The sequence below is a fragment of the Diadema setosum genome, chromosome 8 (genome assembly GCF_964275005.1).
Source record: "Diadema setosum chromosome 8, eeDiaSeto1, whole genome shotgun sequence".
NCBI classification, from domain to species: Eukaryota; Metazoa; Echinodermata; class Echinoidea; order Diadematoida; family Diadematidae; genus Diadema; species Diadema setosum.
Genome location: NC_092692.1, coordinates 17,930,674 through 17,950,420, shown reverse-complemented (window position 1 = coordinate 17,950,420; position 19,747 = coordinate 17,930,674). Strand labels below are relative to the sequence as shown.

The 19,747-nt window shown below is 39.1% G+C and overlaps 1 protein-coding gene across 1 annotated transcript in view; it reads left to right on the top strand.

Annotated features, from left to right (window-relative positions):
* LOC140231484 (exportin-6-like) overlaps nucleotides 1-19,747 on the top strand; it is a 37,971-nt gene that overhangs the window by 10,401 nt on the left and 7,823 nt on the right. The window contains exons 3-17 of the mRNA XM_072311616.1: nucleotides 1,206-1,318; nucleotides 2,612-2,809; nucleotides 5,269-5,428; nucleotides 5,734-5,868; nucleotides 6,671-7,127; nucleotides 7,722-7,848; nucleotides 8,990-9,102; nucleotides 9,439-9,547; nucleotides 11,176-11,268; nucleotides 12,895-12,964; nucleotides 13,634-13,793; nucleotides 14,772-14,864; nucleotides 15,811-15,964; nucleotides 16,694-16,840; nucleotides 19,151-19,340. Of these exons, the coding sequence (XP_072167717.1) occupies nucleotides 1,206-1,318; nucleotides 2,612-2,809; nucleotides 5,269-5,428; nucleotides 5,734-5,868; nucleotides 6,671-7,127; nucleotides 7,722-7,848; nucleotides 8,990-9,102; nucleotides 9,439-9,547; nucleotides 11,176-11,268; nucleotides 12,895-12,964; nucleotides 13,634-13,793; nucleotides 14,772-14,864; nucleotides 15,811-15,964; nucleotides 16,694-16,840; nucleotides 19,151-19,340 (2,319 nt within the window). The remainder of the gene's footprint in view (nucleotides 1-1,205; nucleotides 1,319-2,611; nucleotides 2,810-5,268; nucleotides 5,429-5,733; nucleotides 5,869-6,670; nucleotides 7,128-7,721; nucleotides 7,849-8,989; nucleotides 9,103-9,438; nucleotides 9,548-11,175; nucleotides 11,269-12,894; nucleotides 12,965-13,633; nucleotides 13,794-14,771; nucleotides 14,865-15,810; nucleotides 15,965-16,693; nucleotides 16,841-19,150; nucleotides 19,341-19,747) is intronic.

Here is a 19,747-nt window from a genome sequence, read left to right as displayed (position 1 = left end):
GTACTTTCTCTACATTGTGCATTTCAATGCCTTATTATCTTCAGCAGTTAGTGATACTCTTGGAGGATCTTGGTGTGACAGGATCTTTTAGTGGCATTTATAACCATTACAATATGTACATGTATGATATATGTATATCTTGTATTACTGTCATACCCTGCAGATACCTTGTACAAAGTAGATTGTACATTGTACATGGTATGCAGTTTTGAGAATATCTGGTACTCATTACTTTCCATAATTGGGTTAACCCTTTATGTGCCAGGTAGTTTGGACAGTGTATACAATGCTATGGGGTTTTCTGTGCCATTGTGTACTCAAAGCACACAAAGGGTTAGGAGTCTGCAAGGAAAGGCAGTCAGCAATTGTTCACAAAGTACAATGTAGTAGTCCCAGTGTCATCATACATCTGCAGTACAGGACCAGGAAATTTAGAGAGAAGGGAGAGGACCATGGGAGATCCTGGAGTGGAGGGTTTTAGTCCTGAGCTACAGCGATAGTATGAGGGTTATAACATTTAAGAAAAGGACTTCAAGTTACAAAGGGGATCAGATAAGAGGAGCTAGGGATTTATTGTTTGGAATATATAAGTAATACGTGAGCAGAGCTAATATTTGACATAATCTCATACCAAATGCTAATCTCACATGAAATGTGGTAGATGTATGGTATTGGTATCGATGGTAGATATCATATAGAAAGCACTTGCTATATGGAGGATATTACACAATGTGTACATGTATGCTGTAACAGTGCATTATTTATGAATGATCTAATTTATGAGTGGAGATGATTCAGTAATTTTGATATGATTTTAACTTGTGTACAGTGTGTTGGCATTGCAGATTTTATGTTGAAGTTGTGATTATCATTGCTGTCTGTATTGTCAGTAATTTTAATTACCTGTACAATAGTCATATTGATGTGCAGGTTTTTTTTTTTTTATATTTGAATTGCAAAAAAACAAACAAACAAACAAACAACTCAATGACACTTGATAACCAAGTGTTTAGTTTCATTAGTATGTAGAAGATTCTGCCTACATTGTGTAGGTGAAATAAATTGTAATGTCCTCAAATGTTATCTTCACAGCAGTGTACCTGGTGGAATTGAATGGAAACTTGAGTAATTTGCCATGGGATACTACATTGTACTTATTTCTTTCCATGTCTTTATTTTTCCTCTCTTCTTCTTTGTACATACAGAGGAACTTCTGAATAACTTCAGTGCCCAGAGTGGTTCATGGAGACACTGCTTCTTCTTTTTGATGCGAACTCGCAATGAGTATGTCATGATGTACTGCCTGAGTGTGTTTGAGGTATGGATTTGAACCATCAAAATTATGAATCATATTACTTGTGCAATACTGTAAAAGTGAAGAAAAAAAAATCACATGAAAATATCCACTTTACAGTTTGATAAGCTTTAGTCTCTATACTTCATCAATTCCTTGAAACAATATTTTGGGTTTGGTGTTCTATTCTTTGATTACAGATCTCACTACTACAAATACATGTAGTTTCTTTTGTTAAGTATAATAAAGACTTAAAGAGAGCCCAATTTTGGTCATATACCATTGTTTATTAGCTTTGAGCCATTAAATTGCTTTAATCAGCAACACATTTTAGAAATGAATACGTGTAGCTTTTCTTCTGTCTAGTTTTCTCCAACGTATTGCATCAAGTATAGTTGCCAATGTTATGTTGACGAAATGACAATTTCTGCTAGAAATTTACCTGAGGACTTGGTGGGGGATCACACTGACAATGCACTGTGCACGAAATTGTCCATTCTTTCCTTTGTTGTAGTAGTGCAGTTGTATTTGAAAAACTCTATTTAAGCACACCACAAGGCATTAGAAAGATTGCTCCATGTAATTGAGATTCCAATGGTGCTACAAAGGACTCACTGGTATGTCAGGAATGCATAATTACATTTTCCATTGGTATACTATGCTGCCCCAATGCCTAGACTGATCCAGGATTGAGAATTTGTTCAACGTATAGGAATCCCCCTTCCCATCTCATGGTCTCAGGCAAGGGGCATTGTGTTAGGAGAGAAGATGGCTTATAAATGGTAGTGCCATAAGACCACTTAGGACAACTATGGGTATAGTGGATAAGGCTCAATGCACAATGTCCCTCTTTAACAAGTGAATTGGTTGTTTATACCAGTTGGTGGCAAGGAAGGGGTGGTTATAATGACACATCCCTGAGAAACACCAGTGCTAATGCTAGAGGGACCCCTTGAATTATATAAGGTAATGCTGCTATTGCTACTGGGTCTTCTGCTGTCACTTCTATTCTTGTTATTATTATTATTATTGTTGTTGTGGTTGTTGTTGTGTTGTTGTAGTAGTAATTATCATCAATGTTGATATCATCAACATCATTATTCTCATTTATTATCATGTTTATTAATATTGTCATTATTTTTACTATTATTTTTCTTACTATTGGTATCAGTAGTAGTAGTAGTCATAGCAGTAGTAGTAGTAGTAGTAGTTGTTGTTGTTGTAGTAGTAGCTGTCATCATTATCATTTCCTGCCCCTTAAAGGAGCAATGTGCTTTCAGCCCCATGCTTTACCTGACCTCCTTTACTCTCCCCCAGAATGTGATCAATCGCCAGTGGGTGGGGCTGCCCCCTCAGGACCGGATGGAGATCAGGACCAGCCTGACCAAGTTCCTGCTGGGCCAGCACAAGGTGGTCCCAAGCTACATCAGGAACAAGCTCATCAAGGTCATCGTCTGCATCGCACGACTCGACTGGCCCCACTTCTACCCAGACTTCTTCACCACCATTCTCCAGGTACGATGATGTTGATGCACACTTACTGTCAGCTCTTGGCTCTTAATAACCTAGCTGACGGTAGATTGATTAAGTCCTGTTAATAGAAGTATGATGATACATAAACTGCAAAAAAGGGTGGCTTTACACGAGTGTATACCAAGAAATAAACTTTTTATTTAGAACGAAGTGTGGTGCTTTCTGGCTCGTAGAAATAAGATGAAAGTCAATTGGTATATAAATTAACAAATCAATACACTAGGTACACAAGGTGATATTAATGTCACTGCAAAAAATAAACTACTTCAACATGGTGGCAGAGAATATTATAAACATAGGATTTAAGGGTTATTAGCACCGGAGAAGGGGTAACAGATGACAAGCAGATCGAGCTACTGATCATCAGTCCTTTAGTCCACTCTCGTGATGCTCACAACATGGAGGTGTCCCCGGGTCACACACGTGGACGGATGACAGATGTGTTGCCCTGTAGGACGAGGACGGCGGGTGAGGTGGCGGGACTCCGAATTGATATGAGGCTCAACGAGCGATGAATAATGCAGACCGATGCCGAATAATGACGAATGATGAATGGTGCGCGACGAGTGACATATGACATATGCTGAGTGACACCTAGTGGGTAGTGCGTGCTGAATAGCACGTCATTAGCGATGCCGGCTGAATGTCGCGTTATGAGCGATGCGGGCTGAATATTACGTCTTGAGTCGAGCTCGTCCAATTCTTGAAGGGGTGCGTCAAGCTGGGGAAAATGGGGCTTCTCCTGGCCTGTGCTGCTAAAAGTTGCATTGAATATGGGGCTTCTCCTGGCCTGTGCCGCCAGAAGTTACGCTGAATGCAATGCATAACCAACCTGCAAGTTTGGGCATGTGCCTCAACCTCGGTGCCTCTAAATTCCCTGTCATCACACACATACATAGGAGCCTAGGTTGCAGCTCCTCAGCCTCACATCCTAAGCTCTGGGTGTCATCTGTTCACTCTCACACTTTCTCTCTCATATCTGGGCACTCTCATACTCACTTGCATACACAAACACAAAAGATTTTACATCCTAAACAATTAAGCACATCTGTGTGAAGTATGCAAAAACCCTGGGCTGTTTGTTGGTGGCTTGCTGGGCAAGACTGGTAACGTGTCCCATTCTTATAGTGGTCCCAATCTAGTGGATTCGAAATAAGATTTAGATATGAGTGTCATCCTAATGATAAGAGAAAATAAAAAACTGATCACATTGTGACGCTTACCATCCCAGGAGAGAGATTTACAAATCCATCTCCCATATAAGCCATTACTGACTCTTGTTTTGTAATTTTTCTTTTTTTCTTCCCCCCTCCCCCATCACATTTGATCACATCTTCAGGTGCATGCATGTATCACCTAAATGTGTTCTTTGCCTAACATTGAAGTCAATACAAAACTTGATGAGAGATGTTTTCTAACACATGGAACATTTTTATGTAAAGAAGCTTATATAAACAGAAATTGTTCACATGCTCAACATGATTCCATTATATAAAAAAGAAAGCAATGTGCATTTGATTGCAAGGTGCTGACTACATAGAATGCATATATTTCAATCATTTATTGTCCATATCATTGATATTTGTTTTGTTCACATACTCTTTATAAAAAAAAAATATAATACATTTCATTAACATCATTTGAATTAATATAATACATAAAACTTTTTTTTGCCAACATTTTAAACATGACATCAATATTCAAACATTCAGCCTATTAATATATCTTTACATAATTAATATTTACTGTGAATACAACGTAACTAATATGGGTGATTTATTTCCATGTCTTGAGGGTACAGTAACTTGAGGGTTGTAATCTCTGGATAAAATAAGATATATAACAAATATTCTTACTCTGATCAGGTTCAATCTCCTCCAACTTCTCAACATACTGCATTTATCATGAAATAAACATCATCAACTACAATCATCCAAAACCTTCCATGGAATCTCTCGCTCAATCTATACAGCCTTCAAACCTTCCTAAAACATACAACATTATCAGTCAATTCAATCAATTAATTAAAAAATCCAATCATTATTATAAACACAGTATTTGTTTTACCTTGATACTTTCTGGGGGAAAAAATTGAAAATGGAACAGTCAAATTATCACATTGAATAGACTTATATGGAAAAACATCATGTGGGGGGGATCCTCACAAAAGTCATGTGCAGCACTGTGATCTCATGAGTCAGAGATTGATTGATTGATATGAATTCTACGAGGAATCAGGGTTGTTTGCGTAAAAGACATTAATATCATAGCAGTTCTTGCTAGAATGGCAACTTCTTGTAGCATCAGCCAATTAGAAAGCAAGATTCCTGTCATTACCATGACACATTTTCTGTCATATCAACTCTTTATGAAATTGAGCCCTGATCGACCAGAGCGGACTGTATTTGATTGACATTTACTCCTTTTGATCTGTCACACAGCTGATACAGCAGCCTCAGACGTGTAGTCTAGGTCTCATCATGCTGCAGACCACTTCAGAGGAGCTGGCCTCCCCTCGGGAGGATCTCAGCGCTGCTAGGAAGGAGGAGGTCCAGAAACTCCTCTTGGAACAGGTCCCCACAATTTTCAGTCTCATCACACGTAAGTTGATTCATCATTTGCTCATAGAATTACCAGTGTCTTTCATTGCAATGTTATTCAGGGGCCTCCATTTATTGTCATGAATAATTCAAATTTTAAAATGCCAAATCTATGAATACTGGTACTGAAAAGAGCAATTTGTATGTAGGCCTTGGTTACCACTTTTTAGGGGGTTTATGCTACAATTATTGGCATAAAAGAGGAAGAACAGCTTTATTATTTGGAAAAAAAAACCCAACAAAACTCTGAGGTGTATCATGAAAATAAGCAATTTAATATGTGTGTGTTTGACTGTTGCATTTCAGACATACTTGAGACAATACTGGACAAGCATCGGTCATTGGTTACTACGGCAACCCCACCCCCATCTCCAACGCATGATGACTCCAACGACAGTAGTCCCACCCATATGGCGTACGGGTCATCACCACTGCAGTCAGGTTCGTTCAGACAATTAATTATGGAGTAGATGACCCTAACAGAGAGAGCCGACAGATAACTTTATGTCTTTAACCCGTTGAGGACGAGTCCCGAGGATACTCGGGCAGGTGTCTATGGGAAATGCGTGTTTTAGCAAAATCAGTCCGTCCTCAATGGGCTAAGACTTTGTAAAAGCAGTCAATTTCTCCTCGAAGCAATGAATGAAATATCTCAGATTGTATTTCATTACAAACTTTTATGGGATGCATTCATGACAAAGCTAGTAAAAGGGCTTGAATGTAGTGTTTCTACTTTGTTTCAGTTATTCCATTAAATGAACTATAATGCTTGTATGACAATGTAATCATAGACACAGTGCTTTTTATTTCGCCCTTGGGAAGCAAACGTATTTGTTCATACATCTTTGTAGACATGATAGTGACTTTGAGAAAACTAATGTTAGCAGTCAAACTCAATTATCAGGCTCTTTATGGATATGATGTACACACAATCAGATAGTGTCTTGAATGTCCTCTGTGTGAAAAAAAAACAGTTTTTCATTTTGTTTTATTCTGTCGTGAATTTAAGATTAACTACAGTTTTCAGATTTTATCGTATCCTCTTTTTGAGCTTTTGATTAATGCAGTTTTCAGTGAATATAACCCAGGAAATTCCATTGAGTAATGCCATAGTGGGTGTCAGGTAATCGCTGACTTCATGTATAAAGTTGCTAGCATGCAGTTACTTTGAAGCTTGAGTGGTTATGGAACAATCGAGTGCAATTCTGGTTAAGTTTTTTTTTTTAATGTCTTGACTTCTCAGGTAGCCACATCATCCGGAGCATGTTCAAGGCTTCGCCGCCAAACAAGCACAACGTCCAGCCGCTCCCGCCCCTTGACCAGGAGAGTGAGCACCTGAGCACCCTGTGTCTGGGATGCCTCCTCCACTTCTTCTCCTGGATGCCCCTCTCCGGCAACATCACCCCGTCCCTCATCACCGTCATCTTCCACTTTGCCAACTTCGGCTGCGACATCCAGTCGGTCAGCCGCGGCACGTCGCCGGGCCGCGCCAACGACAGCTTCAGCTCGAGCGGGAGCTCGTCGCTGGGCGTCCTCGCCATGTCGTGCATCAACGAGATCATGGCCAAGAACTGCGTGCCCTCGGACTTTGAGGACTATCTGCTGCGCATGTTCCAGCAGACGTTCCAGCTGCTGCAGAAGCTCACCAAAGACAATACGAATCAGTCCGTAGGAAATAGACTCGAGGAGCTAGATGAGAGGTAACGACAGACGAAGATCGCATTGTCACGCATGGATTTGCCTCTCTCAGAAAGCATGTCTTGTCCAAGCATATTTGATCACTTCCTCAAAGGATGATGTCTTCGTATTGCCTTCAGTATTCAAACAGATTCAATGATTTGGAATGGTTTATTATAGACTGCGACGAAAAGCATTATTATTATTTGAGTGGTTTCTGCTGTTCTTGTTCTGTGTGTGTGTATTCCAAGCCATTTGGCCGGAACTTTCCATTCTGATTGTCAAACTTTCACACAAATATAACCTTTGTTTCAGTGCTCTCTTTCCAAATATTTTCCTGTATGGGGATGATTCTCATGTTATTGAATTCCTAGTTAATGACTAATGAAAGAAAATATATGTTTTTAATATATTTGCTCAAATGTAGATTTGCAGTGCTACAAAGTAATGCAATGTACCATGTTTGTATATGTTTGTGTCTCTTTCAGCAAGCGTGATAGAATTACTGATGTTGATTTTTGAATCTTTATACACATGTTGCCCATTGGTATAGTTTTTGTAAAGTTTTTCATGATTTATCTCTTAATACCTCTGTTTACATTCTTTCTCCTTCCCAGTTATGTAGAGAAATTCACAGAGTTTTTAGGTCTCTTCGTCAGTGTCCACTTGAGACGGTTTGAAAGCAACTCACATTTTCCAGTCCTAGAATTCTTAGCCCTCCTTTTCAAGTACACTTTCAAACAGGTAAGACAGTACGTTGTTGTTCTTATATTATTTATGCAGGCATGCCATTGATTGGAAATACTTGTTGAAGTGAAGTTTGACAGGACAAATTATCATAGAACAGTATGCTACGTCGATGTAGGGCAATTTGTCAATCAGTTGCAATGAAAACATCTCGACGGAAGAATTTCATGAATTTAAGTATGCAAAATGTATTAAAAAAAACAACAACATATTTTTATGTGTTCATATTGAAAATGATTGAAATTCAGTGGCCTGTCAAAATTTAACTTGACTTGTTTTTTTCAGTGTAGATGTAACCAGACATGCTAACAGTCATAGATTTTGTAAGTGGTAACTGTAAGGAGAATCAAATGACATTTTGGTACATGTCACGTAAATGCCTTGACAGGATTTGCTCTTTAAAAGCCTACATTGCCAAATATTTTGAGTGAGAGATTATCGATTATATCAGTCATTTCATGAGGATCTTGCACATGAAACATAGTCTATGTTCTTACCCATCATTTAACCAGTAGTTTGAAATTGGAGTTGAAATGAAATTTATTTACCAAACAGTGACATTGATGAAAACATGAAATAGTAAAAAAAGTTAAAGAGCATTACAGTTGGTTTAAAAAAAAAAAGGAACCGGCAATAGCAAGCAGGCTAGTCGAGTCCAGTCCTTTCAACAGTACAAAGTGTAATATGTATTTGCAATATTTGCAGAAGTAATGTTGTATCTACCATATTTACAGATTTTTTTTTATAGGGAATCATTTAAACATTATTCAAAAATATATATATTTTTCAATGATTTGTGAAAAGCTTTACATGAATTTGTATTCTTTAAATCTTGTGGAAAGTGTCTCCAAATTATACTACCTGCGTATGACAAGGATTGTTTACCAGTTTCAGATCTGATTTTTGCTGGTTTATAATTCATATTTCAGTCTTGTATCATAACCATGCTCAAGTATTGGAATCTAAGAGGGTGAAGTGTCTGTTAACCCATTGAATACTAGTCCCAAGTATTTACAGGCAGGTGTCGATGGCAATTGTGTTTTTTTAGCAAAATCAGATTGTCCTTAACGGGTTAACACAGGGGTGAATATAATTATGTTCCAGTGATCTGACTATTCTCACCACTTTTGTCCAACAGCCAGAGAATGAAGGGTACTTCTCCTGCCTAGACATCTGGACAATATTCCTGGACTATCTCATCGACAAGACCAACTCATCGAGAAATCCAGACATGAATCACTTTGTGGACAGGTATGCAGAATGCATTCAACAGAATGTGTGTCTTCAGCCAGTAATTTTGTTAATATGCTCTATATAAATAGTTCGTTGATTGAAAATATTTTGGTATGCTTTACTTGTTTCCTTTTTAATTCTATGTAAGCTGTGAGATTTCTCTTACAGCTGCATTAAAACTTTTATTCATATTTGCTGCTGTTTGTCTTTAAGTGCAACTAAATATTTGCTTGCTTTGCTTTAAAAATCATGAAAATGTTGAAGGTATATGCAGATAGTTTGTCCATTTCCCCCCTCAGTGTTTCTTACCCTATTTAACATGAACTTGCTATGTCCTCTACACCCTGCCTGTAGATACAAAGATGCTTTGCTATCGGTGATGACGGAAATCCTACGCAAGATGCAGTTCAGATTCAACCAGGTTCAGCTGGAGGAACTGGATGATGACATGTTGGATGACGATGTGAGTGATGGGATTTGGCAATTTTTCAGGATCAAAAAGATTGGTGCTGTAGAAGCCATTTTGTCTTGGTCTACCTGAGGCTTTGCTCATGAGGCTAGATTTTGGCAAACTTTGCCACAAACTGTTTCTATCTTACTAAAAACTTTCATCGGTTGGGGATGACAGTAATTTCAAAAGTTTTAGCTTCTACCAACCTTTAATTGTGATGGGCAAGCTTTCGTCCTACTCCTGAGGACTTTCTCAAGTCTTATGCAGTGAAGTGCTGTCTTGCTGCCGTTGCCTGTCTTTGTTGATCACTGGACCATAGATGGGTGAGAGGGTATAGACAGAGTCTCTATTGAGAGCTGGATTAATCCTGATCCAATTAAAGGTTGGTAGAAGCTAAAACTTTTAAATTTACTGTTTCTATTTTGAAAGGAACATTTGTATATTTTACAGTAAAGCCTCATTCAGTCCACATTCGTATTGTAAAGATTTGCTCACAGTAATACCTGGTAGAAAATGTCTATGTTAAGATTGTGACCCTATATGATTCTGTTGGTTGGACTTCAAGAGTGGCAGCTATAACCACAATCTGTTTTCCCCAAACCATGGAAGAGAATGTAGGCAAGTAATTGATAGTGAAATGCTAGTTCCTTTTCCTCCATTTCTTATTCAGTTGGCACGGTTGTCTAGACAGGAAGACATATGTGACAGTGCACCTCAAAACAAACAAAAAGTCGCCAGACATGAATTTTTAGTTAAGACCATATTCTGAAAGAGCAGACTTTAAGCTTTAAAATGATGTATAACTCAAATCAAATGGACTCTCCTAACCTATCTAAATATTGGAAAGAAAGCACAACCTCAGAAAAAGTGTGAACTGAGAAAAGAGGCTCTGAAGTACAGTGTCTATTCAAGCGCTTAATCTTTACCAAACCGTGCTGGCTGTGCGATGAATGGGACAAAAAAGAGGAAGTAAACCACTGGAGTAACAACAATGAAGGGATTATCAGATTAAACTGAAATTAAGCATGTCTCATTAACACATTCTGTCCATAATTAATGCCAACTTTCAAAGCAGTAGCACTATCCTTGCAAAAGTTATTAGAGTTGAAAGTGAAGAGTGTGGACAAAGTTTTTCAGAAATGAAAAAGGGATTCTGAAGACACACCTAATCACACTATTCTATCAAAAATGTTCGAGATAAACTGCTAAAAAAACACACTTTCCTGCCCCTTTTATGATACCAAATTTTAGCATAATGTAAAAGAACACCTGCTCTTTCAGAAAATATGAAAAAGTCAAGTTCGGCTAGGTTGACCCATTTCACTTGTTTTCAGTCCTCACGCAAAATCAGTGTGTGCGACTTTATGTTCGTTTTGAGGTGCACGGTCACATATACAGTGGAATTACCAGTATGTTTTCACTAATCTGAAACCTCACAACACAGTTTGTGACCAACCACCACAAGAAATCAGTGCTCAGAAAGTAATTTTCTTCTCTCTCTCTTGTCGTCCCCCCCCCCCCCCCCCCCCCCCGTGTGTGTTTGCCTATCATACACTCAATTTTCATTCAGACATCAGTTTTGTACGTAACATTAACAACCACTGATTTCTCCTTTTGTTGTGTTTTGTTTCATCACACAGTCTGAGACAGAATGGCAGAGCTACCTGAGACAGTGTCTGGAGGTGGTTGCCAAGATTGCAGAACTGTTGCCAACGGAAGCATTCAGTTTACTGGTAAATCCTTTTGATGTTTAGCATGACAAGTAAACATGCAGACACTAACTGCTCGTTGGAATTTTTAATGAGTACCACCCATCAAAGAGCACAAGACGTAATGAGGCAGGATGTGTCACAGTCTTCTCCTCCTTACTCTAGACAGGTTTCTTTTGGACTAATGCAATGAGTTAAAGGGACTGTACAGTACTGGTTGAGGTGGGGATTCATGTTTTGAACATTCCAAGTGAGATAATGAGAGATGTCTTATAAAATATGAAAGAGCATGTAATTTTAAGAAGTATTCAACGTTTATTTGATGAAAATTGGTTTTCAAATGGCTGAGATATCCAAAAAAGTGATAATAATAAAAAGCGTTCCTCCAAGTTAGAATGAATAGATGATGAAGGCTTGTGCATTGAGTTTGTGGTGAGAGGATTGCAGAATTGAGGATTGTGCTATTTTAAGCATTTACATCTCTTAAACATCATCTTGTTTGAAAATTCTCTTTCAGTTGCCCAGTTGCACTTAAATCTCCATTCTTCAGATGCTTTAAATCTGTGAAACAAACTTTGTATTGAATTCAGCCATTGCTCACAATGCACTGAAACCCTACGACCACCAGATTAGCTTTAAGGACACCATGTGAGCACAGTGTGCAGAAAAGTAATTAGTTTGCAGTAGCTGCGACTTAATGGGCTTCCAGAAATGTTCAGAGGAAATTGTATTTTAGTTATGGCTGCTCTGAAATGCTTTACTTTCTTAGACACTTATCATGTCTAGTAATCCTTTGTTTTTTGTGGTAATCATTATCAAAGTGAGAATTCTTACGTAGTAACAGTTTAAGTAGAAGAGTATAGGTTCTTGACCTGTTGAGGATGGACTGATTTTGCTACAACACGCATTTCCCATAGACACCCGCCCGAGCATACTCGGGACTCATTCCCAACGGGTTAAGATTATCCATATCTATTATTTGAGGTGATTTTGAGATCAAAGAGTTTGTGAGATTGGAGGTTATGCAATAAAGGATTTGATGAGATTTCATTGTTCAGTACCATGCCTGGTCAAAGCAGATTAGATCACTAAACCTTAATTAGCACCTAAATGTAGCTCAGGTCTCCATCAAGTCTGCCTAATCTTTGCATCCATTGATAATGGAAGATCTGGAAGGTAGGATTAGGAAACCATACATTTGCTTCGCAGTGCATTCTTTTACAGTACTGTCAAAGAAAACACTTTTAAAGCATTCACTTACATTTGTGCCAAAAGTTGAACTCACTGAGGGAGCAGTTGTGGTAAAATCTTACTTGGCAGTTCAGATGTGAAACAGGTCATGTGTATGAAGGTTATAAGGTATCTCCTAACAAAATAGCATTAGAATGTCATTGCAACTACACTAAAATGTACATGAAAGTACACTTAACGCATTGAAGACGAGTCCCCAATAAACACAGGCAGGTGTCAATGGGAAATGCGAGTTCTGGTTGTAGCAAAATCAGCCTGTCCTCGGCGAGTTAATTACATTGAAATTACACTACAATTACATTGGACTGACATTGAATTTGCATTCAATTTCAGTTAAGTATAATACATTAAAAGTACATTCACGTTACATGGAGGTATTTGTTTTTTTTCTCTCTCTAGTACCCACCATTCCAAGAGTACCTTGACATCTACCTGGGTCTCAGCCAGTATGTCATCAATATTCCAGAAGGTGAGCTCTTTAAAGTGTACTTTTTCAAATGACATTCTTTGTTTTTATCATTTTACTTTAGTAGGTTGTGATAGGGGAGCTAAAACTGACGTTAACATGGGTATTATAGTTGTGCACTTGCTGTGCTGAAAGCTTACACCAAAGTAATGTTTTTTTTTTTTCCCTTAGCATTTACCTCTGTGATAGACCATAAGTCAATTGACAGTTTTGTACTATCACCCTCCTCCTGGCATCACTGCACTTACTTAGCAGAGTGCACTCATTCAGTTACAAACGTGTGCTCAATCCCTGATTTACTGTCTAATTTCAACAACCGATTGCTTCTTCGTGCGACTGAACCATAACAAAACCATTTGTGTGTCATGAAAAATGATTGCCATTTCTGTGCTACGTTCAGCAAGTGACTTGGACCATGCTCATTTATGTCTGAGGTGTTGTATTATAAAACAAATAATGAAAGGTATTTACTCATGCAGTTGATCAAGATATTGCACAAGGTGAAAGATGAGTGGCTCTATTCAACTACCCTTGCCCTCATTAAACAGGGCACCTCATCTGTCACCCTGAGTGAAATCTTGTACCACCATACTCATAACCATTCACTAAATATTATCTTGTGATTTTATTTTATTATTATTATATTTTATTTTTTGCATCCCCTTGTTGCAGGTCAAAAGCTGAACATCAACCAGGAGAATGAGTGTAGGAGGTTACACTGCACACTGAGAGATCTCTGTTCCATGTTCCAGGCACTGGGAAGACTAGCAGAGCACTTCATTGGGGAGAAGTTCAACGAGAGGTTTGACAATGCCCTCTCATTAATAGAAAGGTAAGGCTTTTGGTGCAGCCTAGATAGCCTACAGTTCAGCCAGCGATCAAGTTCCCCCTAGATCGCGATCACGGGCGATCAGTGATCGCATACGCGATCAGTCGATTGTATGCAATTCGGCATACAATCAATTTATTGCGACATATCGCATTATATGCGATCACTGATCGCCCGTGATCGATCTAGGGGGAACTTGATCGCTGGCTGAACTGTATAAGGTAGCCATAAGGTAGCCTATAATCTAGGTGGAGGATGCAGCTATGAAGCATCCACAGCCTATTTCCACTCGTCTTCGTTAAGTCGTTTTCTTACTATCGACTATAAATCAGTGGCAGACTATCAATTCATAGTCGATAATAAGAAAACAAAAGTAAGATGAGTGGATAGAGGCAGTGAATGCTTTCACTGTTCGTGGTTTCGCCATATCAGAAGTATCGCTAGCAAAGACAATAGTCATGACGCAGCAGATGTTAAGCAGAAAAGCAAAGACAGTAGCTGCATCCTCCATCTAGATTATAGGCTATTTTGTTGTAGATTCTGTCTGGTCTACTCCGAACATTTTGTATTTTGGTTTCCTTTTTTTTTTTTTTGTAAGCTAAGAACAATCTCTGTAGTGATGAGTTTTAGCTGTTGTATGAAGCATTGTTTTACAAATAAAAAAAAAAAAACACACAAAAAAAAACAACAGCAGCAACAACAACAAACAAATTGAAAGATATCAAAGAATTCTGTTTAAATGTGAGTTGAAGATTTTTCAAGTGAAGATTATAATGAACCTGTGTAAAGGGATAAAGAAATTTACTGTCAGTAAGAGATAAAGAAATTTGTCTGTAAAGTGGCAGTACTCGGCTACTGTACAGTTAAATGCAGCACTTTCTAAATACTGTAGAATGTGTGAGTGTTTTCTGTGCTTTTGCTGTATTTCGTTGTATTTCTTTTCACTTCATGAATATTTTGTTCTGTCTAATGATGCTGAAGGTTTTGCCAAGCCGCCGTCTTTGGTACCAAGACAAAGTTGTACAGAATGAAGACTGCAGCACCAACAGTACTCAAGCCCGACTTTGTGGAAACGTAAGTCTTACAAATAGTTATGAAATGGCACAGAAGTCATCTATGCTATACTGCCCTACTTTGGCAAAAGGAAGCAAGTGACAAAAGTGACATTTCTCGTAAAAGAGCAAAATGTGTCTGTCATTTACACTGACGTCAATGGACTATCATGATGTCTTATCTAACATATCTCTTAGTAGGATGAGTGTTTCTGCGTGAAATTTGACCTGGAAGAAGAGCTCATTGTGTGAATTATGAAAACATCAATAACTCAAATTCGGATGGTATGTCACTTGCTTCCTTTTGCCAAAGTAGGGCAGTATAGGTGACGATACATGATGTATACAGCCAAGTCCCAGTCTATGAGAAAGCGATATAAAAAGATCTTATTCCGAGACCACTTCGCTCCTGATTAGAAGGGCAGATGGTACAGTGTGGTCAGACTCATTACTTTGTCTTCCTAAGGAGAGAGGAAAATATAACCCATGAAATTTGCCTACTTTCTGAATATAGATTGTCTTTGAAATTATGTGAATGTTGGTCTCAATGAACAAAATACCAGTCAATTACGCGTAAGTCAATAGCACATTGTCAAATGATCAGCCAAGTCATTGATAATAAGTCTTGATGTACATTCCAATATTTACTCATGTATTCCTCTGTGCATGCAGAAGTCAAATATCCCCCAAGGTGAATATATATTGCCTAAACCGATGCGTCTTTCTATTCCCATCATGATTGACATACATGGAGTAGACTGTACTTACTTTCATTCATATATTCTCCAAGAAAAACAATATAAAGACCCAAGGTTATGCTCTATTCTTCTCTGATATTTGAAATTGTGTGTTGGTGTACGTGTGTCATTTACCTCCATCCTTATCAATTTTTCCAAGTTGAAATAATCCACAATTTTGCTCTTTCTCTCTCTCTCTCTCGGTTACCTTCGTTACCCTTCCTCTATCAGCCACGCCCAAGCCCTGGCAGCCCTGAAGGCCTACAGCCACTGGCTGGCTCAGTTCTACAATGAAACCAGCAGGCAGGGGGGCAGACACCACCAAAAGTTTGTACCCCTCGTGACCAGCCTGGTGGAAGCCATCGCACCTGAACTTGCCAAACAGGTGCTGTAAAATATGATATATTCGTGGCACGAAATTTTCGCGAATTGGAGCCGACAGCTTTTTTCGTGGCATGAAATTTTTGGGAATTGCCACTGGCGTTAAAATTTTGCGTGCATTTTAATTTCGCAAATCTTGGTGCTCGCGAAATTAAAATGCACGCGAACATTCCTCATTTTACAGTATGTGCTTTTTAACCCTTCAACATGATACCAGAGCCTCGGCCTAATACCCCCATTCCTCAGATTTTTTCCTCGGTGATCACTCGTCAGAAACAAACTTGCCACCGACTGCAATGTATCAGATTGCAGTCTGACAAATCGGACGTATGTTGGTTAACTATTAGGTCAGTGTCGGACATGTCGGGCAGTGATCTGATGAGGCAAGATCATCCAATGAGGATCAGGCACGACATGTCTAACACTGATCCTATAGTCAACCAACACATGTTTAATTCATCAGACTGCGATCCAATACGCTTCGATGGGTGGCCAGAAGCAACAAACTTGGCTTCCGATGAGTGACCGATGAGAAAAAGCTCTGTGGAATGGGGGTATGAGCCTTGCAGCCAATCAGATTTATGAGCGTCTTGTATCAACATGTATACCTGAGCTTTAAACTCTTCACATTTGCTATTGTGTGATAATTGTTTGAAAACGTGTCCAGATGATATGGTTTTCAATCCAGCCTTTGTATGTTTATTAATACGTAGGGAATTTTCTCTCTCCTCAGATCCCGTGTAAGATCATCTTGTCCTCAGCACATCTCTTCCTGTCCGTAGCCAGCACGGTACGACCCACATTCCTCATCGAAATGCCCGCCATACAGAAGCTCTTCAACGATGTCAGTGGAGGGTCGCTATCGGGCCTTCAGACAGAGGTGAGGGAATTGGAGCGTAAACCAAACAATGGCTCTCAAACAAGTTGAATGTAGATGCGTAGTGCATAGGGAACATTATTTTGTTGTAATGCACTATGCAAGCCCAAGTATTACAGCGCACTCCCGTTATGATGAACACAGTTATAACAAAACTTGTGTTGCAATAAAGTGAAAATTCAAGTCCCAAATTACTATCTATATATCTATTTATACTTTATTGTATGACTGTAATAAAATTGCAATGTAGCGTAAGAATAGTACTGCCAGTCCCCAGGACTTTGTTATAATGGGAGTCACCTGACTGTATTATTATTCTTATCTAAGTGTTTCCTTATTTAGTGTTCCATGAAGGAACTTCATTTGCAGGGTTTGCAGCCTTACTTCTATGTCTAATTTGATGGCACGTACCAGTTATTTGTTCCAGTCTGTTCAACAACAAATTAAATCAAAGTCATGGAAAAAGAATTGAGTGGATTTTATTGAAATTGTGTCAACACTCATCAAAATATGATTATGTCAAGAAGTGAATTTTCCAGTAAAGTAATATAAGCTGCGTGAGAATGCTTTTCTGGTTGAATGAATCAAGAAATGTAAGAGATAGAAGATTACTGTTCATTTCATGCCCCTTGCGAGCCACCAGACATTTCGCTTCCTCTGCACTGGATGTTCATGAAGGGTGACTGAACTTTTGGACGTCTTGCTTTCTTTGAATCATGTTTTGTTTTGTTTTGTTTGTTTCAGTCTATTCATACTGCAGAAGTTTCTGTTACTTGAATGTTAATGTTTGTATCTGTTTTGTGTGTGCGTGTGTGTGTGTGTGCTTTTCCATTTCCTACTGACCTAGTGGATGCATACGTAAGATAAGTATTGGACCACATCAAAGGATGAAAATATGCAAACTTGAAAGAAAATTAAAGAAACAAGCTTATAAATCCTGGTTAGATTGTTAACAATGGGGTCTTCACAGCTGTGCAGTAACAACAAAACATGCAGAACTGCCACTTGGTAGTACTTCTGCGATGTAATTAGACCGCATATGTGCGATAAAACTTGAGCAATATCTCAGAATTGACAATGTATGAAACTTGTCTGAAGGTAAGAATTGACTGTTTTTGTCCCCGCCGAACGAGTTGGAGCAGGGGACTATGAAACGGGCTCCGTACGTGTGTGTGTCCGTCCGTGCGTCCGTCCGTGCGTCCGTCCGTGCGTCCGTCCGTGTGTGCGTCCGTGTGTGATCAAAATGTTAAATTTGCTACTTCTCTGTCATTTATGAGCCAATTTTGATTCTGTTTGCTTTATATGATAGCACTACATTGGAGCTTTGAAACTTCACAGAATTTCAGTTGTGACCTTTGACCTATATTGTACATTTTGCTACAAAATGCTACTCCTTTGCCATTTCTAACCCGATTTCGATTCCGTTTGCTTTATGTGATGGCACTAGGTGAGGGCTTCAAAACTTCTACACAGAATTTTGACCTTTGACTTCTTTGACCTTTGACCTTGATTTTTGACCTATATTGTACATTTTGCTAGAAAATGCTACTCCTTCGCCATTTCTAACCCGATTTCGATTCCGTTTGCTTTATGTGATGGCACTAGGTGAGGGCTTCAAAACTTTTACACAGAATTTTGACCTTTGCCTTCTTTGACCTTTGACCTTGATTTTTGGCCTATATTGTACATTTTGCTAGAAAATGCTACTCCTTCGCCATTTCTAACCCGATTTTGATTCCGTTTGCTTTATGTGATGGCACTAGGTGAGGGCTTCAAATACACAGAATTTTGACCTTTGCCTTCTTTGACCTTTGACCCTGATTTTTGACCTGTATTGTACATTGGCTAGAAAATGCTACTCCTTCGCCATTTCTAACCCGATTTCGATTCCGTTTGCTTCATGTGATGGCACTAGGTGAGGGCTTCAAAACTTTACACAGAATTTTGACCTTTGCCTTCTTTGACCTTTGACCTTGATTTTTGACCTGTATTGTACATTGGCTACAAAATGCTACTCCTTCGCCATTTCTAACCCGATTTCGATTCCGTTTGCTTTATGTGATGGCACTAGGTGAGGGCTTCAAAACTTTTACACAGAATTTTGACCTTTGACTTCTTTGACCTTTGACCTTGATTTTTTACCTATATTGCACATTTTGCTACAAAATGCTACTTCCGGCGGGGACATATATTACGCACCGCGTAATTTCTACTTTTCCTTGTTTCCAGAATAAGATTGCATGCTACTAAAGAAAAACAAGTTTTATTTCACATAAGTTTGATGGCATATACTGTACGTTTGTGTTGACCTAGGTCCAGCTGCTGGTGTGCAGAGGGCTGTCAAACATCCTGACCCTGCCCTGGGCCAACGTGCCTGAGAGTGAGCAGCAGTGGCCGGTCCGCTCCGAGCACCACTCTCAGTTCATTGGGCGGCTGACCCAGGAGTTCAGGGAGCTCAAGGGTGTCAGTGAGCTGAGAACCAACAAGGCATTACAGGACAGAGGTGAGGCAGCATTCTCCACATTAGAAGACAAGCTCACCCAAATATAAGCGTAGATTAAGCAAATGATAGTGATAATAGCTAGTTTTTGTATAGCACATTTCACTCTTGTCGAGTATCTCAATGCTTTTGACAAACTATCATTACCCCGGTCACTAGATAGGTTATTTCCAACCAGCACCAACAGTGCTCACTCTCCACTCCCTGGGGGGCATTCTGGCCAGTTGCAGCCATAAACATTCTCATCCTACCGGATACCCATTTATTCTTCTTGGTGGAGAGCAGCAATGTGGACAAAGTGCCTTGCTGAAGGGTAAATATGTCAGGCTTGGCTTGGGCTCAAACCCATGAATACAACAATATCAGTAGAACACATCAGCGAAAATTTGGGGAAAATCTGACAAATCGGA